The sequence below is a fragment of the Tympanuchus pallidicinctus genome, unplaced genomic scaffold (genome assembly GCF_026119805.1).
Source record: "Tympanuchus pallidicinctus isolate F22 unplaced genomic scaffold, pur_lepc_1.0 scaffold3, whole genome shotgun sequence".
In the NCBI taxonomy this organism is placed as follows: Eukaryota; Metazoa; Chordata; class Aves; order Galliformes; family Phasianidae; genus Tympanuchus; species Tympanuchus pallidicinctus.
Window position 1 is genome coordinate 47,496,063 of NW_026294747.1, and position 27,011 is coordinate 47,523,073.

The 27,011-nt window shown below is 34.9% G+C and overlaps 1 protein-coding gene across 5 annotated transcripts in view; it reads left to right on the plus strand.

Annotated features, from left to right (window-relative positions):
* Positions 1 to 27,011, plus strand: part of EML1 (EMAP like 1) — a 118,349-nt gene that overhangs the window by 84,296 nt on the left and 7,042 nt on the right. For 3 of the 5 annotated variants that reach the window (XM_052693348.1, XM_052693346.1, XM_052693349.1), the window contains 17 exons: positions 1,578 to 1,606; positions 2,971 to 2,997; positions 6,110 to 6,239; positions 10,038 to 10,187; positions 11,692 to 11,761; positions 13,551 to 13,661; positions 15,860 to 15,955; positions 16,496 to 16,630; positions 17,960 to 18,059; positions 20,231 to 20,385; positions 21,019 to 21,144; positions 21,405 to 21,536; positions 24,305 to 24,372; positions 25,847 to 25,935; positions 26,401 to 26,498; positions 26,627 to 26,714; positions 26,908 to 27,003. In XM_052693348.1, coding sequence (XP_052549308.1) covers positions 1,578 to 1,606; positions 2,971 to 2,997; positions 6,110 to 6,239; positions 10,038 to 10,187; positions 11,692 to 11,761; positions 13,551 to 13,661; positions 15,860 to 15,955; positions 16,496 to 16,630; positions 17,960 to 18,059; positions 20,231 to 20,385; positions 21,019 to 21,144; positions 21,405 to 21,536; positions 24,305 to 24,372; positions 25,847 to 25,935; positions 26,401 to 26,498; positions 26,627 to 26,714; positions 26,908 to 27,003 — 1,700 coding nt within the window. The remainder of the gene's footprint in view (positions 1 to 1,577; positions 1,607 to 2,970; positions 2,998 to 6,109; positions 6,240 to 10,037; positions 10,188 to 11,691; positions 11,762 to 13,550; positions 13,662 to 15,859; positions 15,956 to 16,495; positions 16,631 to 17,959; positions 18,060 to 20,230; positions 20,386 to 21,018; positions 21,145 to 21,404; positions 21,537 to 24,304; positions 24,373 to 25,846; positions 25,936 to 26,400; positions 26,499 to 26,626; positions 26,715 to 26,907; positions 27,004 to 27,011) is intronic. The other 2 variants (XM_052693347.1, XM_052693350.1) reach the window with 1 other exon arrangement.

Here is a 27,011-nt window from a genome sequence, read left to right on the forward strand (position 1 = left end):
TAACTTGTATAAGTCAGCATGGGCAATTTAGAACTGGGAGGTCTTGTCTCTAGAAATGTAGCATTTCTGACTAATGCTGCATCTCATAAAGATCTTATTTACTATAAATATCTTCACTCATAAGAATTTAATTTAATGTTGGTGTTAAAAATGGTAACACATCATGGTACTTATTTAGATTGGCTTTGTGGGCCAGATTGGTGCAAGAATTTTGTTGCATGATTAATATCCAGGCTGGCATTATTAGAAGCTGCTGTACCAGGTGAGCCCGAAATAATTCATTTGTTGGTTGGTTCAATTATTAGATAAATATATTATTTTAACACAGCAGAGTCAAATCAAAGGAAGATGAAAAATACTCAGATAGTTTGTTGTGGCTTCAGTTTCATTTGTAGAGAGGGGGGAATCTTGCTTCGAAAAAATCCTGTGCAAGTATGCAACCAGTTTAGTTTCTCTTTATCTTCCAACTGCACTTTTGGATGTGAAGTGGAGATTGCATTTCAAAGCTCTGTGGATACTTCATCCTTTTCATGCATCTCTCCACTTCTCTCCACTGAAGTTGCAGAGTTTTCAATTCTTTTGTGATCACTAGGAACGATGCTGTAGTAACCTGATGTTTCAGAAATTTATTGAGTATGAAGAATATAGACCTGGGAAAAAGATAACTGCTTGATACGACTTAATGACCCTTCTATTTCATTAGAAACAGCTCCCTTAAGATTAATTACACAGCGATGAAGGGTAAAGAAAACAAAACAACTGTTATTTCTTGAGATTTCTTCTTTTTGATCAAGATAGCAGGGTAGTACTATCCAGAGAGCAACTCATCTTTTCTGTCTCTTCCTTATCTGCATGTATTTATGTATTTTTCCCTCACTTTTTCCCAGATAGTTTTCTCAAGACAAAAAGGCAAGCTGATTTAACTTGTCTTCTGCATGCTGCACTGGGAAAGAAGGTGCTTTAATAATGATAGATACGTGTTTCCTGGGTTTCACTGGATGCCGCAGTTCATCAGGAACCAATTGGGCAGTTCCATCTTCTATGTAAACTCTTTGGGAAAGCACCATTCAAATTTTATTTTATCCTTAAGTTCAGAGAGAGCAAAGTCATGAAGCAAATAGCTACATATACTGTAGCTCTCTTTGTATATACAAAGAGATGTTGTATTTAAGAGTATATTCCTAAGTTTTAATGATATCTGAAGGTCTTTTTAGGATGACGAATTTATCTGACTGCAAACCAAAACTTGAGGCAAATGCTCTAGGCCAATTTCCATGTTCTCCTACTAATGCTGCAGGAGGGGAGGATCTGGTAATAGTAGAAAATCTGTGTTTGTAAGAATACAAAAAGAAATGTTCAAAAACAAAACAAAACAAAAAAGTGTTGATATTTGTCATTAAGGAACCATCATGAACTCTGTTTATAATTTTGTCTGCTTTGAGATTTACACTGTAAATAATTGAATTCTATCATTACTTATATAGAAATATATTTAATTTTATATTGCATCAACAGCTTTGTGTGTGGATACTTTGCATGGGCTTTTTAAAATAGAAATTTCTTCATTATTTTTGCAGCAAACCCAAGGAGCCAATGTTCAGTGCAGGTAGGAACTTTTTAGCATTTTAAAACATTTTAAAATTGTGATAATTTTATTTGCCAATATTCAGGAACTGGTGTTGGGATTCTAAGCATGACACTTACTGGGTATATCAATAATGTATATAGATGTAGTTTAAAAAAAAAAAAAAGAGCAGTTTTGCTCTACTTTTTATTGGCCTAGCAGGTTTATTTAATTTGGATTCTTTGTAAGAAGACAAAGAAGAAAAAGGCAATGTCTTACCTCAAATGTGTCTTCATTTTGGAGCAATATTAAAGTTCTGTTAATTGAAGTATTACTACATTCCAGTTATGATGCATTAATTTAGTCAAGCTGTACTTGATTGCTCCCTTTAAAGAATTCCATATCTATCCCCATGCCTTGTAATACAATTTGTCAGATTACAAATGAAGGTGTATTGAAGCTATGGTTTTGGAGATCTAGCTTGAATTTAAGTCATATTTTTTTTCCTTGTGTATTATCTTTATTACGAGATTGCAAAAGCAAAATATGAGGAATTAGTGCAAGAGCCAGTCCTTGTCCTTGATGAAGATAAGAAACTGAATACGATGTCTAAGTAATATTTGTCCTGGAAAAACACAGGTTTAAAATAAATCCTTCACTACAATAGAATAAGTAATGGAGAAAATGGCTCATTTATCAATTTTTTTTTCATATTCTTGTTGTTTATAGTTGTGTAACAGTAAGCTTACATTAAGCTGAACAAGAAAATCCCTAGTTTACCGAATGGATTGATCAGCATCCAACAAAGCTCTTATGCCATTCTTCAACAGTTAGTATGTTAACTGGTTTTGAACTTGGAAATATGTACAATTGAGTATTTAAATACATTGTGACAATACAATCATTATCTACATTCCTTTCCTGAAAACATTGTTTCATAAAAAGAAATCTTGAGGATTCACACAGAGTTTGTAGTTCTTGCATAGCATTGCTTACATGGTGCAAGAGAAGAAAAGGTGTTTGGAATAGTTTTTGTTGTAGCACTTCCCTAGATAAATGTTGGTAACTAAACACATTATACTGTTTCTATCCTTCTTTGCCCTCCTGGGCAAAATTCTTACTGAAATTATTATTTCTAAGAATGTTATACCTGATATTTTAGTTACTGTTAGCATGTAGTTGCATAGTAAAGCTTAAATACTTTTGAAAGAGAAAGGGACTGAACAGTGCTTCTAGGTGAAACAAAGGAGACGTTTGTCTGTAGTGATGGCTCAGGTTTTGTCAGGAAGCAAGGTAGCTTCCAGCAGAGTGCCCCTGGACAGCCTGTAGAGCAGGTGTATAGTGAGGCTGTTGTACTGGAACACATCTTTATCTAGCCCTTCTGTCTCTGTCTCTGTAACCACAAGGGAAGCGCCGTGTGACACACTGCAAAGGTAGGCTTCACTTCCAAAACCTCATAGCTCTCGAAGCAAAATGGTGCCAGCGTGATAAAAGCTTTATGTATCAACTGCAGTTTTGTTACTTGCATGCATTTTGCAGTGTTAAAACTTTTCTGGTTCTTTTGAGTAGAACAAAAATATTATTCCATCCATTATACAATCTACTGAATTATAACCTGCAGATACACTGTAAAAATAGTAATGGGTTATAATTGAGTCACAGATTTTTCAGGAGAATTTGAAATAGAAAAAAATATGTTGAGAGAGCTATATGGCAACATGTGGATGTTCACTGTGTTTGAAATGGTGTTCTGCACTTTTGCTGAAATTCATATAGATTTGCCCCTCTGGCTGTTTTGCTGGTAGTCTAACACAATGATAGAAGCCTTGTTTTTTTCCCTTTGCTTTTTCATATTGAGTAGAACTTAGTTAGATTTTTCTGAATGCTAAGTAAGCAGATTTAGGCCTCCAACTAATTTCTCAGTGCTTTTTGCTCAATGTCATAATGCGGAGTTCTATTTGGTAAACATGCCATAGTGTTTTCTGAAGTTGCAGCTAAATTGCAGTGTAAATATGCACATTTTTGATGCATGTTTATGTCTGTGATACAATCACAGATTTGTCTTGCTTTTAGAGATAGCTTATTCCTAACGGTTTTTCCACTAATCAGCATCTTTCACCTTTGCAACAAATGTAAAATTTCATTTTAAAAATGTTTATTCCCAAGGCAAAGTCTTTTACAGGATTTCTACTTCTGTGTAGTCATACAGTTTTATGCAATCAGTAGTGATCATCTTTGCTGATCGTACTAGCATTCACGTCTTCTAATTTCAATTCAATAGCTATTAATTTTTATAGTTATTTTCAACAGTAGTTCTAAATTCACAATATTGCAGATGTAAAAGATACATTTGTTTAGAAGTTTCACCACTGATCTGTCTTTGTAGTTTTATTGTCTGTCTTTACAACTATCTTTGCATACGGAGCTGTGCTGTCTTAAAGATTTAGTTAAGAAAAATAAGGGGACTAAGTAGATAATATACTTGTATTACTAACAAAAACTGGTACCTGTAAAATTAACATTACCAAAACTTCTAAATAAATATATAGTTCTGTGCCTTGCCTAGTCATCCTAAATTCCTGTTTACAGTTAGAGAGAGAGAGGCATGCTAGAGACATAATATATATACTTTGGCCTTGGACACATGCTTTCAAGTGTGATTAATTCCTCTAAAAGTACCTGCTTCTTCCTATTTACTCTAAAAAGCAGTTTTGAATGACCAGGTCAAATGTGGACAGTTGCACTGTAGATGCTTAAATGCAAGTTTTGTGAGTCCCGTGATGTTTTAATTGAGAAAATCAGCTCGATGAATTAAACTATCATCCATTCACAGCCTTTGATAAGCACAATCCAGACTTGTCACTGCTGAAAATCTATTAAATTCCAGTGCACTAGTATCAGTAGCATTGGCTTGTGTTTGAAGCTCATTAAATAGATGCTGCATGCGCATACAAATAGTGCTGTAATGCTCTGCTATTTAATGCTCTATCCTCTTTATTTTCCCATACAGATCTATCAGAGTAGATTTTTAATATCAATTCCAGTATTCTGGCACTTCTTAACAGGCTTCATGAACTCCTGCCATCTGTCACTTTTATTATTCTCTTGTTTTGGTGTTTTGTTTTAATATTGTTTTGTTGTTCTCATTATATGTCATTGTTTTCATTATATCTGTGAACTCTATACACTAGGGGATTTTAGAGAGCCCTAGCTGTAACTTTACTGTGATCTCCCCCGAATGAATCAGCCTAAAAGCAAAATACACATGTATGTAGGTAATATAACATAGCTATAAGATTACTTTGTTCAACCTATAATTTTTATTCATTTAATCGAAATTTGATGTATGCATTTCCAATTAAAATAAAGCCTTAATTTTCAAACTAAAACATAGCATAGTTGTAATGATACTTAGCAATTCATAGTGTAATTTTAAGAGTCCTAAAGTGTTAATTTTTTTTCTATTTACATGATTTTGTTACTTTTGCCCTTCCACTTCCTCTGTGCCCACGATTATTCTGTCTAGTAACTCTACAGATGTCACTGACTCCAAAACTGCTTGATTCGCATGAGAACAAGGCTGAATTCCTTGATCTGCCGATGGAGCAGCAAGAGCCAGCACGTTCTGAATGTGGACAAACTTCACCAGAAGTTCACAGGACACCCACTTTGGCCTTGCCTGTTCCCAAAAGTCCTAGTCAGACCTTCATGGCATTTGCCAGATCTCCTAGTTTTATAAGCCCCATGAAGTCCCCAAGTCAGTACTTCCAGATCTGTTATTAATCCCTCCTTCTCTTCCCCAAAAATATTTCTCCTGAATTCAACAAATTATTTTTAGTATTTTCTTTTAGAAATTGTTTACTTGTCAGCCAATTCAGTTTTTGTAGCTTCTCTCCTCTGTCATTTTCCTTTCTATAATGTGCTGTCAATGTTGTCACTCCTTCTCATTGTTTAGTGATTCTTAAAACATCTTTTTTTGCATGTACATCAGCATGATTTCTTTTACTAACTGTTCATGTTCCTTATTTCAAATGTATCTCTAACACTGTATCAAGTGTAAAGCTTGTCTTTACACTGATATGCAAAGAATGCGACTGAGTGTTGGAAAATACTTCAGATGCTGATGCTCCATTGTAAATATTGATTAAAAAATAAAATTAATTTTAAGTGACATTTCTGTGTTAATTGTAATCTTTGACGTTTTCCCCTTTTGAAACATTTTTAAAAAATGTTATATGTAATTTTCTTTAATTGCAGTCCTTAGACCTTTTTTTAGTTCTTCATGACATTGTTTAATTCTAATTCTTTTCAAAATATTTAGAGGAAAAAGGGACTTTACTTTAAAAAAATATATAATAATAATAATCCTGTATAGTAAACATGATTTAGGGGAAAAGAAAGCTGCTTATTTTATATGTTTGTGATTGCATGTCATTCTGTAATTGTAACGCACCAAACTATTAAGTGGGAAGGGATGGACGAGCACTGGAGTTCTCCACTGATGTTTTTTTTGGTGTAACTCTAAACATTTCTGACCTTTTGTAGAGGAAGGATATGTAAAAATGTTTCTTCGTGGACGTCCTGTTACCATGTACATGCCCAAAGAGCAAGTGGAATCTTACAATTTGGAAGCAAAAGTAGAACTACCAGCCAAGAGGCTTAAACTGGAATGGGTGTATCCTTTCTGTGTTGGAGAACTACTTTAAGTCAATGATTTCTTTATGATGTGTTTTAAATAAATTTTAGAGCTGAATATAGCAAATGTAAGATCTTCTTTAATGAGGTATGCTTCATTAGCGAAGTGCAAGGTGACGTTCCATTCGAGTAGGTGCTCATTTCTCAAGGCCTGCTGTTCTGCACTCAGTGAATTACAGGGTGGCAGCTGAAGAGTTTGCTTAAACTTTGCCTGAAGGTTGAGTTTGAAGCATGCTAATGAGCTGAAGATTAAAGTAGGCATGCTGTATGACTGTAGTGAACAGTGATTATTAATTACGGTATGCATAAAACAATCTAAGGTATATTTTTGCTGACTCTCAGCAATAATTTATCATTTTGAACTGTCTTGTATAAAAAGTGCACCATTTGTTACAGCAGCTTCTTACAAGGACAGCTGCAGTGTTTGGATAATACTAGAACTGAACAGTGTCTTGCAATTGACAGGAGCCAGCAATAAAGTCCACAAGATATCAGATAAAATAATACTTGCATTTAGATTTCAGCTGTGCTTAAGCAGCGTAAATGTCAAATGACCAGAATTTTCCACTGATATTTCTAAGTGGATACAATTACAGAATTCTGACTTGGAAAAAAAATCTAGTGTTTCATCACATAGGGAAATTGTCACCTTTCAGTTTTATTAGTAATAAGAAACATCTACCCTTAGAAAAGAACAAAATTAAATTTGTGTATTAAAAAAAAATAGGTGATTTATGATAAAATATAATCACAAACATCTGTTTGTAAGATCCACTACCTTTAGAGAGATTAAGCCTTCGTAAGGACCTCTATTTTAAGAAAAGATTTTTTTTTGGTCCTGAGCAGTACAAATAGGATGTTGCTTTGTCTTCATAAAAAAAAGAAAAGCTGCAAATATTCTTTTTCTAAGTTGTATAAATAGAACTCCATGTGGTTTCAGATTGCACACAGAATCTCCAAGAGTCCCATTGTATTCGCTGGAGATTAATGACAGATTTAGTAACCATTCTTGCTATTCCTTTTGCAGCTGAGCTTTTGTGGGTCCTACCCAACTCTGCTGGAACTGCATAGATAATGCATACAGAAATAACTGAGGGTCAATTAAACCAAAAATATCTGGGCACCACAGATTAATAAAACAGTTGATAATAAAGTAATAAATTCTGCTTGCAGCGTTCTGCCATTGAATCATTGTATGTATATCACAAAACAACCGAATGATGTCTTTTTAAGTTTGCACAGTCTCCCCCTTAAGGAAGGGGCAAAAGAATGACATGGGGAGTGATAAGATGCTTTCTGAAGCAAACAAATCCCACAAAAAACAAAATCAAAGTAGACTGCCCTTAGCACTGTATACAGGGAAGCTGATGCTAATATTACAGACTTGCAACAAATGATAATTGGAGTCACGGTTTCAGTCTCATTAATTTCTCACCTAAGCTTACCTAAATGACTATTTCCTGGATGGACTGTTGTTGTTGTTTGAATATTCATATGTCCTCCCAGCTGTGTATCTATATGTCCAGCATAATCCCACTTTAATGTTTAGTATTAATAGAAAAGGTATGAATTTAGAAATAGGAAGGGTATGAAGTGCTCCAACTAACCCTAAGTGGTTATGGAGGAGAAAAAATACTATGCTGTTTTTTTCCAGATTTTTTCTTTACAGTTAAGCCCAATAATGCCATCCATGCTTCAAAGTTACGTCAATGACTAGGTGTCTACAGGACTCAAAGAGGAATAGATTAGGGAATAAAATAATGCTTGATTTAGAGACTGTAATGGAGAAAAGATACACTCCTGCTCACATTTTAAGATAATTTGAGGAGAAAGGCAAAAAGGGGGGGGAAAAAAGACAACAACTACAGATTCAGATAATCAGATACAATCAGATGTGAAGAAATAGAAATGCTGAATGATAAAGTGTGAGGGAGGGCTGGAGCAGAGGTGGCAGTGCCAAGCAGGACATCAGCACTGGGTAGATCAGGGAGAGGGCAGCAATTTGCAGAGATTGTTTGAGAGCAGCTCGTTTGGTAAGCAGGAGGTCTGAAACAAAGGCTGCAGGCCAAGAGAAAAGAAAAGGTCAAGATAACATTTGCTGAAGTGCCAGCTCACCAAATCAAAGTTGACGGCACGAAATCTGAGTGTGGGAAATTGTGAGGAGGAGAGATCAACCCCAGGAGTTTAAATCTGAGGAAAAAGGATGGCTAGAAAGAAACTGAATGTTTGACAACGGCAGTCATGCAGTTGAATGCAGCATTGTTCCCAACAGGAAGAATGGTAAAGAAAGGAGATTTTTCCTAAAGAATGTGATCTTTTCCATGTAATAGTTTTTTTCTAGGCACAGTGATTTCTTCCTCATGAATGTCTATATAATGTTTTTACCTTTTTAAAAAATTCTATTTCTTACACTAACATGAGCTGCTAATTTGTTATCAACTTGACTATATTTTGCTGAACTCAGTGAATGTTGTTGACTTCAATTGGTTGTGGCTTTACAGAGAATAATAAGTTTAAACAAATTGAGTAATGTCTGTGATCTAGAGTAGTATCTTATCTTTACAGACATGTTAGGAATTGATAATAAGTACTTCATAACTTAAAAATATGTACTTTTTTTTTGTTGTTAATTTTTATTTCTTCAGATTTAAATATCTCAAATTTAAAGGAACTTTGGCTAAAAAATGCCAAATTGGGAATTTAAATGTTGTGTTTTTGAATTTTTTAAAATATATTTTTAATGTTTGTGCATGCAGTTCATTACATATATTAAAAACAAACATAAGAAAACAGCAGTCAGCTGTTTTTGTTTTTAGGAGTAAAATAACTGTAGTCCTTACATCCTGTAGTCCTGTGCTAACATGGATCTTTTAGTTTGGCTGTGTTATCACTGGTTATGGAGGGAATAGTGCACAGATATATTTATAGTATCAGGTGATGGAGGGTTTCAGCAGTACCTTTCTATATATCCATTGTGGCCAGATTCTCCATAACGATTGAATTACAGTGCTCTTCTGTTTTGCCAGGATTCTGCTAATATTGTTCCTCTCTTTTACCATAAAAAGGGAAAGCCAAAATAGTTGTAGTCCCTGATGACTCTTCATAAAAATAAAACTACGTAATTTGACTGAATTCACATTCAGTCTAAATGAGATTATTTCTGGATTAATTCCAGTTAGCTTATTGAATTAATTTTAAATTAGTGTTGATATGATGAGCATCAGAATCTGGGCCGCTGCCTTTTAAATGCTACAAAAATAAATCAGAATGTATGATGTAACTGTTCTATGTTTTTTTTTATCCATCTGGTTGGTAATGACCAGGATAATGAAATCAATCAACCTGAACAAAGGATAATGCAGTCCCCCCTAATGTAATGCAGGGAGATGTACTGAATGGCTTACCAGTGTTTCCATCAAGTCCAGGTTTTTATTTTGTCAACCCGTATAAATGGTAAACACGTTGGGACAGCGTTGGAATTGCTGTGATGTCTTAGTCTCGCATTTAGAAAATTTTGGAGGATACTGAAGGGGTGCTATGGCTACAAAATGCTGCCTTTGTCTTTTCTACTGTGTATTTTTTTTATATGATATGTAGATTTTTCAGGCACTCAAGCAATGAAATGCTTTGGCTCTCTCTACTGTTCTGGAGGTTTTTAAGTGATAAAGCTGTGCTCAAGCGAGGAGAGGCCAACTATCAGGAATTTTGTTTCATTTTTCCTTATTTTTAACATTCTTAATTCATAAATAACGTTACTGCAGCTTGACAAACATGCTAGCTATGGATATCGGGGCCGGGACTGTCGCAGTAACCTGTATCTTCTTCCAACGGGTGAAACTGTGTATTTCATCGCATCTGTAGTCGTGTTATTCAACGTTGAAGAACAACTTCAGAGACATTACACTGGTCATAATGATGACGTGAAGTGGTGAGTTACCTATTACGCTTCAGATTTCTTTTCTCTCAAACCAATATCTATCCTGTAATACTTCATTATCTGTTAAGGTAGTTTTGAAAATTCAAATGATGTAACCTCTCAAGTCAGGCATATGTTGGTTCTGTATGCCTAACAGTGTACTTGGACAATAACACAAAGGTCTGGCAGCCATTATAAAGGTGTATTTATTTGAGAAAACTTGCTCTCTTTACATCAAAAATACAAACATGAAGAAATCTGATCATAAATCTAATTTTAATTGCTCTGTTTTTGGACTAATTAGTTATTGACTAATTTAGTTTCCCCTTGCTTCCTTTTTCAAGTAGGATAGAATTATTAATCCTCATATACGTTCTTTCCTATTTTCCTCAGCAGTTTTTGAGCATGTCTGTACCATGGCAGATATCCTACACACTGCTTCAGAGCTATCCAGGCTGTCTGCCATGCAGGCATGCCAGTTTGGGCTTCAGTGATTTCTGTTTTCAAGCTTACGGGTGCTAGATATCAGGAAATATCAATATCATTGAATTGGCATGTAAATACATGGTTTATCTTGACTGTATTCATCTACTTGCTGAGAAAGAGCACCCAGATTATTAGATGAGCCCTAATGTATGAACTGAGCTTGACATCCCTTCTTTAAATTTAACTTTATGAAACAACTGTTATCCATGAATCCCCAAAATAGACCTGATAACCAAATCTGTGTTGTGTGTTTCATGAAACTGAATTATTTGTATAATCTAATAGTTTTACAAGGAGATTTTAACTTGGACTTGTTCCATCTCATTTTTTAATTTTTCTAACTCTTTAGAAGTTTCAAATCTTTCTTCTTTATGAGAAAGAGGGATACAGTTCTCTGTTAAAAAGCTGGATGAATTATTGTCACCATTCATTTCTCAGGGTATTTCATGTGTAGAACGGTATGCAGAGCAGCTGAAGTGAAAAAAGAGTTAAGATAAAAATTTAGGTGAAAGTGGACTCTGCTCTTCCCTATAGGCTGCGCTTTAGTACAGAATTTAGTACAGAATTTAGTACAGACTGCTTTTTCTTAGAGAGTTTCTTCACTGAGTACAGTGTTAACAATTTTAATTTTAGAAAACAGTCTGATTCTTAATTTCAGCATTACTATCTCTCAGTAACTACAGGACTTTTTTTCTTTTTTCCTAACCTTTTGAAGAAGAATTTAGTGTCACCCCATAAGAGCTGCTGAATATCTGGTCAACACATTCCGTTAAGCGATTTGTTATATGTTTGAGTGAATAAGTGTTTGATCTGAAGGACTGTCTCTAGAATGTGCTTACCTTACTGACCAGACCATCATATTTTTAATAAAAAGCATAAAAATAATTTAGCCAGTTCTGGTTTCATGCTTTTAAAATGTTGATATATATGTTTGTCTAACTAAAATAAGGCTTTTTGCTTCAATATCTGGTAAAAATTTGATTTAATGTATAATAAATGGATTTAATGGCTGTTTCTCTTCCCTTTTCAGCCTGGCTGTCCATCCTGACAGGATCACTATTGCAACAGGTCAAGTTGCAGGTACATCCAAGGATGGAAAAGTGAGTAACCCCTTTGTTGACATACCACTGTGTTTATTTCACAAGTATGTATAACTGAGAAGATACATGTCATATCCTTTTCGTGTTGCATTTGAACTGGTTTTAAATGGTAGAGTTGAACAGAATTAAAATTTAATTTGAGAATGCCTCTTGCACAATATCAAGTTTAATTCTATTGCATTATCAAGATCAGTCAGTCATTTCTGGTTCTGTTACTTATACAGAGAAAGGAAATTTGGGAGCTGGTCTCTAAAAGAGATAGAAAAGGATTCAAGGGAAACCTGAGAATGAAGACGGAAGAGGGAAAAAGAAGAGAAGCAGGGGGATATTTCATTGAACATTATAGCACTTCATTCCTGACCACAGCTACCAAGACAAAGTATAAATAAAATGGACACCTTTTTCCTGGGGAAAAAAATTTCAAGACAAAAATGATTTCCTTATTATTGTCTCTACTGTGAAGCTCACTTACAAGCTATAAAATTATTCAATTTGTTACTTATCCTTGCTTTTAAGACCTAAGACAAAATGAGAATGAATGAATACAAGCGGAGGTAGGAAAAGGGTGAATAAAAAGTTTCTGTGTAATATGCAGCTGATTCATAGTGCTGCAAAGTTTTTGACAGACATCAAAGAGGAATTGTAAGGGAAGTTTTAAAAATCATGCTTACATTGAGGATTTAAGTAACCAAGAAAAACAACACCCACTATGATATTTATATAAACGTAATATTATCTAAATTATCTAAATGCAATATTCTGTTACTCACTTGGCTTCATTTCTGTTGTGTGTTGGAGAAATCTCTGGTATTTCTGTTTTTGAGCTTCATAGATGCTTATGTTAATGACTGTATTTGTGAAATAAAATCTAAAATTTTGATGTATATGGGTAATCCTATGTAAAAGTCATTTCTATGAGAAAAACCCCCAGAATTAAATATAGCTTTTTTCCTTTTTCATTAAGAGGAGGGGAAAAAAAAAGGTTCTATGTTAAATTGCTAGCTGTTTTGAAGATGAAACTTACTCAGTGTGTGCTTACAGGGGTTGCCCTCTAGTGGCTTTGAGATACATTTTCTTCTAGTCATTGTGTATGCACTGGGGCTCCTTTTGTGTTACCGATGTCTGCAACTGGGGGGAGGGAAGTGCATAGTTTTCATGGATGAGCAGGTGTTCTTGGGCCATTATAGGTACATTAATTTGGTTACTAGGAAGAAAAACAAGCAAACAACTTAGTAATTATAATTGTAAAGAACAATCTGGAATATATAATTCTCTCCTATGGCTGTTTTTATGACATTGGCATTAATTAGCTTGGGATTTCTTAACCTTTTTGCACTCGCTCTTTGATGTAGATTGATCTAGTGGTTGATAAAACCCTGCTCATGTCACGGGGGTTGGAGCTTGATGATCTTCAAGATCCTTTCCAGCCTAAGCTATTCTATGATATCAATTATTATGTTTGATCTTGGACCTGCCAGTAGGTCCTGTGTTGCAATCAACAAGTTTTTCCTTTACAGACACTTGAATATTCTTCATTAACTTCTGTGATCTAGCGGAGATGGATGAGATTTGACATGCTGTACACTCTGGATGGTCAATTCTAGATATTGGCTCTAGGCATAGTAATGAGCAAATAATTAATAGTGTATGTGGTCAACTCTAGACAAGTTCCAGTAGCTTTCATAACTTGTATTAAAATGCTTTTTGGATGCACTCACAATTTTATTTTTAATCCTGATGTTTTTGTCCAAAATTGTTTCAACAGTTATGTCTGTGTCTATTTTTACAGCAATTACCACCACACGTACGTGTTTGGGACTCTGTAACTCTGAACACGCTGCATGTCATTGGAATGGGTTTTTTTGACCGAGCTGTCACTTGCATTGCTTTTTCTAAATCTGTAAGTAGAGTAAAACAATATTCATATTGAGAAAGTTTGCTAAACAGGTCTATGGAGCCTTGCAAATTTTAGCTTCCTTAACAAAACCAATGTCCAAACTTTCTTTTAGTCTCTTTTCTTAAGCTGCTTATTTAGAGGAAGAGAGCTTACAGTTGTTTCCAGCAATTTCTGCCATTATTAAAGTTAGCAGTATTTCAGCAGTCTTAGAGGTCTACCTTGTGCATACCCTAACATGGAGTTAATTTCTTCAGGGACAGATATTTGTAGAAGAACTTATGTTTTTTCTTTAATCATCTAATTGAGATTCTCCCTCTGTTAAATAAAATTAAGTTACTTTCTTAGTGTTGTTTTTTCTCTCAGAAAGACTAATGAAAGACCTTTATATTGGCCTGTGCCTCAGATTGTGGACTTAGAAAGTGGGAGTACCATGGGAGAGGCAAAATCTTTCACTTGAAAGCAGCAAAGGCATATGGTAAAGGGCATTAAAGAGTTGTAATCAAGTGGTTAGCCTCATGGCAACATACTTTAAATTCTTGTCCACCAAGGTGAAAAAAAAGATGACATACGTGATATCTAAGTCCTGTATAAAAACATGAGTTTGTAAACTGTCACACAAGTTTAGAAAAGAGTGTATATATTGCTGTCCAATTGTCTCATTGACATTTCAAAAAAAGAGAGGAGTAAATTATGTGTTTCATAGGCAAAATGTACATCAGTGAAAGTTTCCACAAGTATATAAGTATATGAAACTTATTGGTGACAATATTTTATAGGAATTAAAGTGTGGAGTAAATTGGGAGAGCTGAAGGTGAAAGAATGCAGATCAAGATCAGCTTTGGAGGATAATGTTTGCTTTGTAGTAGAGTATTGTTATTGGCAGATGTCACAAGAAAGTGAGTGTTTAATGTGTTTATGCTGTGATTTCACAGTCATAGCATTGTTTCAAGCATCACTTCCCATTCTATAGCAGTGTTGCTTTTCTCATTTCAGACAGCCCTGTCTTCAGGCTGCTAATTCCTGTCTGTCTCCTTTTGGTTTGTGTTGGCACAATTATTTCTGTAGCAGTGTCTGAGATATGTACTAGGGAGCTAATCCATCACAAAAGCAACCAAACAAACTTTTATGATACAAAATGAAGTAGTTTGTTTGGGCCTCTTTCGTTCTTTTTCCTCCAAAACCAATCTGTTCCCTAAACAGGGAACAGCCCTGTTGATAGCCCAAACTTTTGTGCTGGCAGCAACAAGTGGCTGTGCTATGTGTGGCAGATACAAAACTCTCAGAATTGCTGCCAAAGGAATGCTTGTGTAACCATAGGCTTGTTCTGTTCCAGCAAGCTCAGGTGCAGTCAAAGCTAGTGTGGTTAATACCACCAACAATGCGATAAATATGCATGTCTTACTGCTTTCCAACCTATTCAAATATCTCTTGATTATTTATTCTACTATAGCCATAAAACTAGGAATTAATCCCTCAAGATAAGAAAAAATGGTCTGAATGCTACCTTTCTGTACAGCTGCCACTTGGAAAAAGATGTCAGTGGTTATACAATTGTTACTACTGAGACCTGTGATGTCATCATCTCCCCTCAGTTACGTTGAGTATCAGTTGGATCTTCATCAAGTAATCAAGAAGAATGGGTCTGGAGAAGATCGAGCTAATCTGGTACATGAAGAAAGGCTGAATTGATTAGGGCTGTTAAGATTAGAAAGGCTGAAAGAAGACCTAATTATGAAAAAGATGTCTGTCAGAAATAAATCATTTATTTTCTATTTTGTTCCCTAATTTTGATACATTATTCATATATAATGAGTAAAATCATTCCCTGTATCCACAGCAGATCTGGCAAGAAGTAATTGGCCAAGAAACAAACTCAGTATAATCATCAGGAAAAAACTCAAAGGTGCAGATGATGATGTGTAGTTTGCTTTGGGAAGATCTGTCACTGAATTTTTAGAAAGAGACACCTCATTCCTTATGAAAACTGATTTTCTGCACTTTGCAAGTGTTCCTCTTCTAGATCCCTTTTAAAAGTCCAGTGAATAATTACATTTCGAGAAGTTCTCTAGGATAATTAGAATTGCAGCAAACTGGTAAATAAGTCATATTCATCTATATGTATTTAATTATTTTGAATGTTTTCCTATATGTTTCTAATGTTTATTGGTTGCTAAATTGATGTTTTCCATGTTTTGCAACAGAATGGAGGAAGCAGCCTTTGCTCAGTGGACGACTCAAATGACCACGTGCTTTCTGTGTGGGACTGGCAGAAGGAAGAAAAGCTAGCAGATGTGAAGGTGTTGCTATAAGATATTTGTACCAAGTTCTTACATGTAGATCAGAATTTTTTTATCATAAAATGTCTTTTATGAAGAAGACATTGTGCCTTTTTAGCACTTTCCATTTTATAAAATCCAAGAACATGAGGAAAGGGAATGCTTCTTTTCACTATTGATTTCCCAAATAGCTTTTTTATTAAAAATAAAAATAAAAATGCTGTGTTCAATCTTGAATTTAGTAGAAAGGCATATGCCTCAATGGGAGGACAAAGTGCCGAAAAGAAACACCTTAAACTAAGTTTCGTAAAGAGCTATGCACTAGCTGACGTAGTTTTGAAGGATAACCTTAGATACTAACTTAAAAACACAATGTCTTTTGGCTGTTTTTCTTCAGAATATTCTATTAAAACATCTTAATCTACTCTGACAAATAAGTGGCTTAAAATTTTTTCTTGTATGAGGAATTAATCTATTTATCTAACTAGAGAATAATTTCATCTTACTTTGGTTTTCTTGAGTTTTAAATTTTGATACGCTGTTTTTCTTTTTCCTTTCAAGTGCTCTAATGAGGCTGTATTTGCTGCGGATTTTCACCCTACTGATACAAATATAATAGTTACTTGTGGAAAATCACATCTTTATTTTTGGACGCTAGAAGGGAATTCCCTTATTAAAAAGCAAGGATTATTTGAGGTAAAATTTATTTAATTTTGTTTACACTAATTGTACAATCATATGGAGGTAAGGTTTGAGGAAATCAAAGCAGCATGATCATGATTAAACTTGAAACTTTATAGAACTTTAGACTGCACTTGTGTTATCATCAGTTATGATGAATAAGTCTTTGGAGGGCAATGTAAAAGCAGCTTGAGCTTCTTTTCAGGCCTGGTAAGTGCTGAAATAATTTCTTTGCCCACTGGATGTTTGCGTGGATTGTCACTACAACGAAATTTAGAAATGCAGTTACCATTCTGTTCCTTGTATTCCTTTTCATATATTCTTTATAGTACCTAAAAATAAAATAGTACCTGTAAAATAAGATTACTTTAAAACTCCTTATGCTTACCTCAAGTTAAAAGAGAAATTTTTTTTTTTAATTATTTGGTTGGGGGGAAGACAATCTCCCCCCTAGTGCAGTTATAAATTCTGTGAATGTCTTCTGACTGACTTCTGTTCTGCTCAGATACGTAGGCATACGTAATACAAATCCAGATTGAGCTGGATGCTATTTGATAAATATTTTCATTTCAAGGTCTTGATAAGGCTTTGTTCTTAAATACTGACTAAGCTTCACAGCAGTGGCATGCACAAAGGAGCAATGTTTGCAGTGACTGTAGATAACTACACTAGGGCCCAGTTAACTGCTTGTGGAGTCATTAATTGCAAGTACAGTAAAAAAAAAAACAAAAAAACAAAAAAACAAAAACCACACAACTGTTTAGCTATGTATGACCATGCAAACTAGCAGTCAATAAACCTTGTAAATAATATCTTGAAACATTATTAGCTTGTAAAATTTGTCCTCTTATACATTTTTTGCTATTTGTTGCTGTCAGCACTTTAAATTCAGGGTCTCAAAACAAAATTTCTGTTATCAAACCTTAGGATTCTTTCAAGAGATGATTTCTTAAGCTTTATATTACAGCCAAACATTCTCATAATACTTGTTGTTAAAAATACTCATAACAAAGCTTGCATTCATCTTTGGCCATTTCTAAATACTTTAAGAGTTTGAGATATGGAAGTAATTGGGGGGTTCTGTTCATATTTGAACATTCCAGGTCTTGGTTCAGGCAACCTCACTGGATGCATCCATGACCTGTAGCTGAACGGTGTCATTTTAGGACTCCATCCTCAAGTGATGTCTTTGCTCATATTGACTGTTTAGACTGTAAGATTGTTCTTAACTCCATCTGATTAATAGTAGAATTATATAAGACTAAACTAAATGACTCAAATGCATACAGTTAAGATGAATGGGTTGTGTGGTGCTGTGAGTGTATATTTTTCATAACCATACAGAAACAAGAGAAGCCAAAGTTTGTCCTGTGTGTGACCTTTTCTGAAAATGGTGATACTATTACAGGAGACTCGAGTGGAAACATTTTGATTTGGGGGAAAGGTAAGAAAAGATTGAAGTTAATAGTGAAAATTTATTATAAACAACTCTGAATTTTATATTACACTTCAGTGTATTCTCATTTTAAGAAGAATAAATTCTGTTTATCTTGTTCTTTGTAAAAGCCATTCCAGTCTGAATTCTCCGGCTCTTAAAAAACTTACATCTGACTTACATCTGACTTACATTCTACACAACACAATTGTGTAGAAATGTTCCTTGCAATCAAATGTTGAATCACAAAGCTTTACTGGTAAATAAGAATTTTAATGACAGTAAGAAATGTCAGGAAAAATTAATTTCCTTAATCAAGATGATAACAAGAAACACTGTTAAACATAATCGATGATCTCAAAATCTTACTTATGTCACCACTCTGTATTGTGTTTGCAAAAGCTATGCCTGTTGACATATCCTTTAAAGGAGAACAAATAGGTTTGTTTCCTTAGGATGCCAGGTTAAAATATATGCATGTGGAATTGAATTCTGCAGCTTTATTTCAAAAGAACAGACAAATAGGACAAACTTCTTAAAATACGTTTTCTTGTAAGAAAAGACTATTTTAAGCCGCAGAAGGCAAATTCTGCTGGAAGACAAACAGTAGCGATATCCTAAACATTTACTTAGTATGTGAGATGCAGTGCATAAAAATAAGGAGAATCCCCTAAAGGAAGCTTATTAGTAAAAGAGTAAGGAATATGGATGACAGCTGCTCCTTGTTTACTTTGTGACTTTTCCCAAAATACATGAAGTGAGGGACAGACAGCCTGGAAGCAACATGGTGAATCAGTTACACAGTTGGACCTTACTCATTTGTTTTTGTAGACTTTTGCCATCTGAGGACTACTAGCTAAGAAGCTATTAGTTTTCTGTTTGTGCTTTTGGGCAGTTGGTATATTATGGCACTGTTGTGGATGGAGCTGAGTGTTGTTTTTGAACCTCAGTTTTTTTTTTATTCTCCTTGTCTTTTTCCTTTAAACCAAGACATTTGAACACTGCAATGAAATTAAGAAACTGTGTAGTCCCTCCCCTTCCTGCTCTTGGTTATTTTGGACTGACAACAAACAAGGGAGATAGTGGCAGCTGCTGGCATGGCAGGGTCAGTGCAGTGCTCAGGTGCCAATTTGCTTCATGCCAGTGCTCTTTTCTACTTTGGCTGCAGATGATCTGTCCTGACCCAATCCCAGAAACAAAAGGGAATTACTTTCTATCTCCTCACCTCTGTTGTTTTTTGGAGTTGGAAAAAAACAAAAACAAACAAACAAACAAAAAAAAACAAAAACAAAAACAAAAAAATCCAAACGCCACCACCTTTGTTCTTAATTTCTTACTTTAGTACAGCTTAGTGCAACTAATTTTCTATGTTTTTGCTGTTTTTCACTCAGAGCTTTATGTTCAGGGCTGGACTGATCCCACCAGTACAGAGTAGCCCTAGGGAGAAGTTCCCTTATTTGAAAACATTTGTAGCATAGGTGTGGCTAAAAGGAAATGTGATTCTGTGGCTGACAAAACAATTCTTTCTTCCTAACTTGCACCCATCCCTCACTTGGGCTACATTTAAGTACGTTTTTAAGTAACAGAACCACAAATAATTTATTTATATTTCATAACTGTAACAATTCTAAAGTTAGAGATGTTTAATGTAGTTGTTTTGGAGGTGTATTGATGCTAAATAGGTACTTGAAAATACTACGTTCATCAATAAAGAGGTACCAGCTCTCTTGGAATGTGATTCAACACCTTATGCTAGACCAGAAGAGACTTGTCACCTTGTCTTCAGTACAAGCAAGGTTTCTGATGACTGTGAGGTGTCCTTGGATGATAAAAAGTGATTGGGTTGTTTCGTTGTTAATAGTGTGTGTAGTGCTACTTCAGATCAAACATGAAGTCAACTTCCTAAGAAAAGCATTAAGGGAACCTGTTGAGCTTTATTTGTATTTGGCTAGGAATATGAATACTTCTCATTTTTGCCATGCAGGAGAATATATTCTTAGGACTCATGTAGTCTCTTTTGTGGATATAAGTGTTTTGGCACAACACTCCATTCCCACCATTAGCATTCTTTAGGTGCAATCCTTGGCAGGTAGAGAAATGGAGAAAGAAATAAAGCCCGGGGAAAAAAGAGCTATTAAGCTGAGTGCTTCACTAGCAGTGTTTCTTCTCCTTATATCCAGGCACCAACAGAATAAGCCATGCGGTTCAAGGGGCACATGAGGGTGGAATATTTGCACTCTGCATGCTGCGAGATGGCACGCTAGTGTCAGGAGGAGGAAAAGACCGAAAGTTAATATCTTGGAATGGAAATTACCAAAAACTTCACAAAACTGAGGTGAAATCACCTATCTTTAAATTTACTCTGTTACTCAAACTGAAATTCAAACTGCCTTTTGAAATCACTTTCTTTCCTTTCGGATACGCATTCTGTGAAGAAACAAATCCACAGTAAAATGTGATATCCTCTGATAATAAGCCTGTGGTACCTAATAACCTGTTCACCTTTTTTGGTATTCCTTGATATTTTAAAATTTACATTTTTCTCTTGCATTTTCTATTGGAGACTAGTAGTGAATCTTTCAGAACCTATGCTGCAATTAAAGGCACGTACCTTGCAGGTGTACTGTATACAAGTGATATAAAGCCTGATAATATCTCTGAATGAAAACGCTTAATCTGATATCACAGTTGCAGTTAAAACACGATCAAGTTAACGCTGCGTGAAAGAACCTTTTCTCTTTGAAATTATTGGCTTATCTTTACAAATATAATGTTCTATAGATAAGAATTGTTTGATGCAAGCTGTTATAAACTTCTGGAAATCAAGAATGTATATTCCATCCATTTTGTTTCTTCGCTGTGCAGCACTTTAAAATGCATTTGCTAGGCCATATGCCTTTAAGAAAAGAAGTCATACTTGACAAATCATCTTATAGTCTGACCACTATGTTGTCTGTTCTGAACACAGATTCCAGAGCAATTTGGTCCAATAAGAACAGTGGCTGAAGGAAAAGGTGATGTTGTGCTAATAGGAACTACCAGAAATTTTGTCCTACAGGGGACACTGTCAGGAGACTTTTTCCCTATAACCCAGGTAAGCTGTTGCCTTTCAAGTCTTTAGGTATGTAGTAGCTACAGAAGTATGGAGTCAACCATAAGTTCCTAAATATGAATCTATTTCATTTGTGATTACAGTACTTTTGGCAAGAAAAGTAACTTAATAGTTATTAGCATCTGTCCAAAGCAATATAGCTTTCTAATGCGTTAATACGTAATTTACTCACCTTAAACTTCTTTAAACATGCTTAGCTTTATTGTTATTGTCCTCATTTAAAAATGTTTTTTTTTGTATAGGGTCACACTGATGAGCTGTGGGGACTTGCAGTCCATTCCTCTAAACCTCAGTTCTTCACTTGTGGACATGACAAACACATTACCCTCTGGGATGCTACGACTCACCGTCCTATCTGGAACAAGATTATAGAGGTACAAGTTTTTAAACGCAAGTTGACTCCTACAGCGCTTCTCAGTTTGAGTTTTTAATACAATTATTGATGTGAAGTATCTTAGTGTTAGCTCTAAGAATCAAAAGTGGGTGTAAAAACTTTTCTGAAAATGGAAGACTATTAAAACCAAAGTTCTTATGCCCTGGGTTGTGTGGATGTTTGTGCTGCATCACGTTGAGGTGTGTTACTGACTCTCAAAACTTTTTTTTTTTTTAACTAGGAAATGTTAGGAAGTATTTATAATTTAAAAGTATTTCTGATCTGGTTTGCACTTGCTGGTAATAGTGAAAAGCAAAGAAGAATAGAATCCTTTGGTGTCTTTTTTAGTTTTTATCTGTGTTCTATATTTTATTGGGATTTTAATACACTGCATCCACAAAAGAAAACACATTTTTTGGAATGTATTGTCATGTCTCTGATATCAGTTTCATGTCTAGGTACAGAATACAGAGTATAGACTTGGTTTTTTGTGGTACTTAGGCACTCATCTGCTCATATGCACACTCCTATTGGCTACGTGATAACATGATCTTAATTTTTGCATGGATCTTCAGGAACAGATTTTTTTGAACAAATTTTTGACACCAATTCTATCTCTAAATATTTATCCAAAAGACAACATTATTTTCTCCCAGAGACTGAAGTGATGCTTTTGTTTCTGATTTGAGATGCCACCATTGCTTTTTTTCTTTTCCTCTAATCAGTCTTCTATTCACATCTTGTTATAGGTGCATTCTTTGGAGATGAGTATACTGAACAGTATAATCCAAGCTTTTTTTCTTTGTGTTTCTTACCTGTCTTCTGTATAGTGGAAAAATTGTTTCACGAAAAAAAGAGCCAGAAAATGGCATGCATATATATATATGAAATACTCAGGTCTACAAATAAAACTGTAGTCATTAACTTACAGATGAACCTCATATTGCTTTCTGTGCAATGTAATGAATAATTATTAGTTCACATGAGGTTTCAAAACTCTTAACTATGCAACTTTTTTCATGAGAAATTTGCTCATTATTCAGGCCCCTATAACTTTTAAAGTTAAAGCTAGTACTGATAATAGTAAATACAGTATGTGTGTTAATGCAAGAAGATCAAAAATCTTAACAGAATGGTATTTGCTATACTGTCTTTTGTGGTATCCTGTACCACTTGTATGCATTTGTTAAATCACTCTTGGAGATGCAGATAAAGGTGTTTATTCTGTCCAAACAAGGTTGTATGTTCTAGGACCTGTATTTTTGTTGATGTGAAAAGCTGCTGAATTAAATTGATTGAAGAGTCCGAATCAAAAGTTCTGCTGCTCTAGAAATTAAGCAGCACTTTCATAGGTCAGTGCCTAGATTATAAAGACAGTTTGGTGCAAAGAAATTAAAGAAATGATAGTAGTTGTCTTAAAATGGGAATCAGAAATACTAAGAGTTTGTCTTCATTGGCAGACAGTTAATTATATTTTCTTACCTCCTGATCACTTTAGGGTTTAAGATGTGATAATGTGATTTAGATTTAAAAATAAATTACCTTGCTTTAGTCCATAGGAATAGTGCAGGCTCATTAAATCATGAGACTTGCTAAAATCTCAATGTGTTTGCAAATCACATTATTACCAAGATGCCAAATGCAACATAAAATTATTACTAGCACCCTTAGATTATGAAAATCATTGATAAGTTAAACCAAATTGTTTAGGGCCCATTCTGATAGGCTCCCTAGATGTAAAGGTATGGTTTTATGCATACAGCCTCTATAAAGCTTAAGGAATAATAGCTCAGTATTTCTGATATATTTGTTGTGACAGAAATGTTTTCTCAGGCCTGTAATCAGAAGAGAAGTGCAAAATTTGGCACTTTGCTCTCCTGTATTCTAAAGAGGAGAGCACTTACAAGTAATTATCTCATTACTTGAAAATGAGAATTTGAACGGATCTATTAGCCAGATAAGCAGCTGTTTCAGGAACAAAGCAGTCATCAGCTCAAAAAGGTCAAAGTTTCTACTGGCTTATCCATGGTGTCCTCTGAAAAACAGGACTAGAGTGCAGCTGATTATGGCTTCCCATGAGCTTCGATGAATATATAGCTGTAGTTTTGCAAATATAAAGCAATCTCCAAGAAAATTTTTACTGAAATGTTTAAGAATTGCTTTGCTCACCTTTATTTATTCTTTTGAGAAAGGCTGATGGCAACAGTGGTGGGTCCATTACATCGGAGTTGTTTTTTCTTCTCTAAGTGCATACAGTTTGAATAAGAAAAGAGTTATTTATCTATCTTGACAATAATCTCCTTTTTAGAATTGCATGTAGAAATAAGAAACTCAGTTTGTATCCTAATCTGCAACTAAGCTGTAAGAGATGCATACTTTTGAGTCATATTCTTGCTTGTTCATTAAGGCATCAGGTAAACTGCAGCTTTGGTAATTAGTTCTTAGGTCAACTGTAATTTAACAAGCTATTTTTCTCTTACTTGTTTGTGATTTGTTGAGAAGTTGCCAATGCCAGTGTTGTTACTATGAAATCTTTTGACAAGTTACTTTTGGATTAGACAGTGAAGAAAACAGTAGCCTTGTATAGAGAGAAAAATCTATTGGGTAATATTTCAGTCAGCTAAAAATGGTATTTTTTTCTTCTCAAATTTCTACTTAAAGAAAAAATGAAAAGAGAAGCTTACTCTGTTCCTGCAGAAGGTAACTAATTTTGTTCTTTGTTATTACTTGGACTGCTAAAAACAAATGTTTCCTTGTGCAACATTTTAGGATCCAGCACAGTCTTCAGGTTTTCATCCTTCAGCAGCTGTTGTTGCAGTAGGGACGCTAACTGGAAGGTAAGATGTACAGATACATGCCTTGGGCACCAACAAACAGCATGATTTTTCCAGCTCACTGCATCCAAGTTCGTGTTCTTGACTTGCAGATGCGTGCCTGATGTATGTTCATCCCCCACTGATTTGAATTGGATTTGAGAATGAAATTTATTTGTGCTCCTTTAGTGATGAGAAATTCTAGTCTTGGAGTAGTGCACTGTTTGCAGAGTATTGCATGCACATGGAATGAAGAAATGGTGTCTGTCCTGAGAGTGTGAGTCTCAGATCAGTGCCAGGAGGCAGATTTTGGCAGAACTGGCAGTCTGGGTCAGCATCAGATGGTGGATGGGAGGTGCTCTCATGGTACCAGTGACCTATGTGTTAAATCTGTGTCTCATCTGATCACGGCAAAGGAGAGTTGAATGGAGGAGTCTGAGATAAGCAATTACATTTGCGGGTGTGTACAGAGAGCTTGTCTGAGGCTTAGAAGGCAGCATGAAGGAAATCCCTCAGAAAAGAAATGTTCATTTGAAGATTTAATAAGTGGTTTATTATTTCTGATGCACTAATGTCAAAAAGCTTTAACAAAATTTCAGCAAATGTCTCGCTGTGCTAGACATAGTGTTAAAATGCATATGAAGAGGCTTCTTCTGCCTGAAGAGTGTAATCTGTAGACAAGACAGACAAAAAGCAGGGTGAAAAATAGTACCTCTGTTTTATACAAGAGATTGAGCCACTGGTCACATCCTGGATCTGTGGCAGACCCCTGGTTTAACTGGGATTGTCCAAGTCATAACAGAGTGCCTTTGCCATAATTTCAGCCTCTACTTTAATGTCACTTGAGGGCAGACTTTGCCATTGGTACTGAAAGCAGTTGTGCTTAAGTGAAAACATACAGAATGCTTATAGGTTGTGAGCCAAGAGTATTTGATTATTTGTCCCCAGAATTATGTTAGAAGCCTTGTGAAGATTCTTTTCATTACATTATCATCAGCACTATATTTTGTCATTAATGCTTTGATGCAAGTATTGAAATGCAATTTTTATATTTGTCCCTTCTATATAATACCAAAATTAAATTTTAATTAAAAGTAAATTAATAAAGCTGATCATCATGTCAAAAGAGAATGGTCTAGATCCTTTTGTTCTAGGAGTTAATGTACTCATCAATTGAATTGTTAATATAGCATAGAGGAGTCTTAAAGGAAAAGGGTCATTAAATATAATTTTTTTTTCTTTATTCTAATAAAGAGTATAACAATAAAATCTGAGGATTGCTATCTGGATCAATGTCAGATAGTTATTCTGGTTAAAAAACATTGGAAAGGAACTGTCCTGGTATAGTAATAATTAAGCAAAATGAGTAGGAGTTGCTGTTTTTCTTTCACTGGTGTGAAACTTATGCTTTTTTGACAGAGCAAAAGTTGGTTAACGTTGTAGTAAATTTAAATTTCTTATGGAATGGCTTATTAGTCTCTTTCTGTATTTACAACAGGTGGTTTGTGTTTGACACAGAAACAAAAGACTTGGTCACTGTACACACAGATGGAAACGAACAGCTGTCAGTAATGCGTTACTCACCAGGTTTGAGAGCATTTATTTACTGCTTTTTAATTCTTTGCATTTATTTATTTGAAGATTGTTTTCCCCTTGAAATACTTCAATTGAAAATAAATATGCAGTGTAACACTGGCCCTGTATGGTTGATGTCTTACTCTCTGGAGCCCACTGCCTCCACTCTACTCACTGCATTTGTTCTGGCTTCACTGGGAAGGGGAAAACAAATGCAACTGAACGGTGCAGGTTGTTGCAATCAAGTTAACTCTAAGTGGGCTGTCGCTGTTTCCAGAAGTGTCATATATTTCTAATAGCAATATTTTCTATATGAACTTGCAGTGTTATAATAGCCTTGACACAGACACATCAAACGCAACTTAAAAACTAGAGGTTTTTAAGACCATCCTTTTTCAAGATCGCAGCCTTTACGTACAGTTCCTATAGTATAACTTTTCCTACTGGAATAATTACAGTTGTATGTTGTGTTTTTAGATGGGAATTTCCTGGCAATAGGTTCCCATGACAACTCTATTTATATATATGGTGTGAATGAGAATGGAAGAAAGTACACAAGAATCGGCAAATGTTCGGTAAGTAACCTTTCTTTTTCCTCCTGGTTCAATGACACCGTAAGTATGTTTTGTAGCACTATTAGTGTGGTTGTCGTTATATCAAGAGAGAGATACTGTTCAGTTAATGCTGTATTTTTCTCTTGTAGGGTCATTCCAGCTTCATTACTCATCTGGATTGGTCTGTTAACTCACAATATCTTGTGTCTAATTCGGGGGACTATGAAATCCTGTATTGTAAGTAAAAATCATACTTAATCATTTTGTATACAGTTCATGCAGTCTAATTCAGATTTAAAATTTAAATGAAACATATAGCTGCCAAGATAGACCATATGTTTTAATTCAGCTGCTGCAATCAAAATCTATCTGATTTGAAAATTAAGTGTTCATCATACCTTATTGTTTTTTTCTCTTTTTTTTTTTGTAGGGATCCCTTCTGCTTGTAAACAAGTAGTGAGTGTTGAAACAACAAGAGATATAGAATGGGCCACGTACACCTGTACTTTAGGATTCCATGTTTTTGGTAAGTAT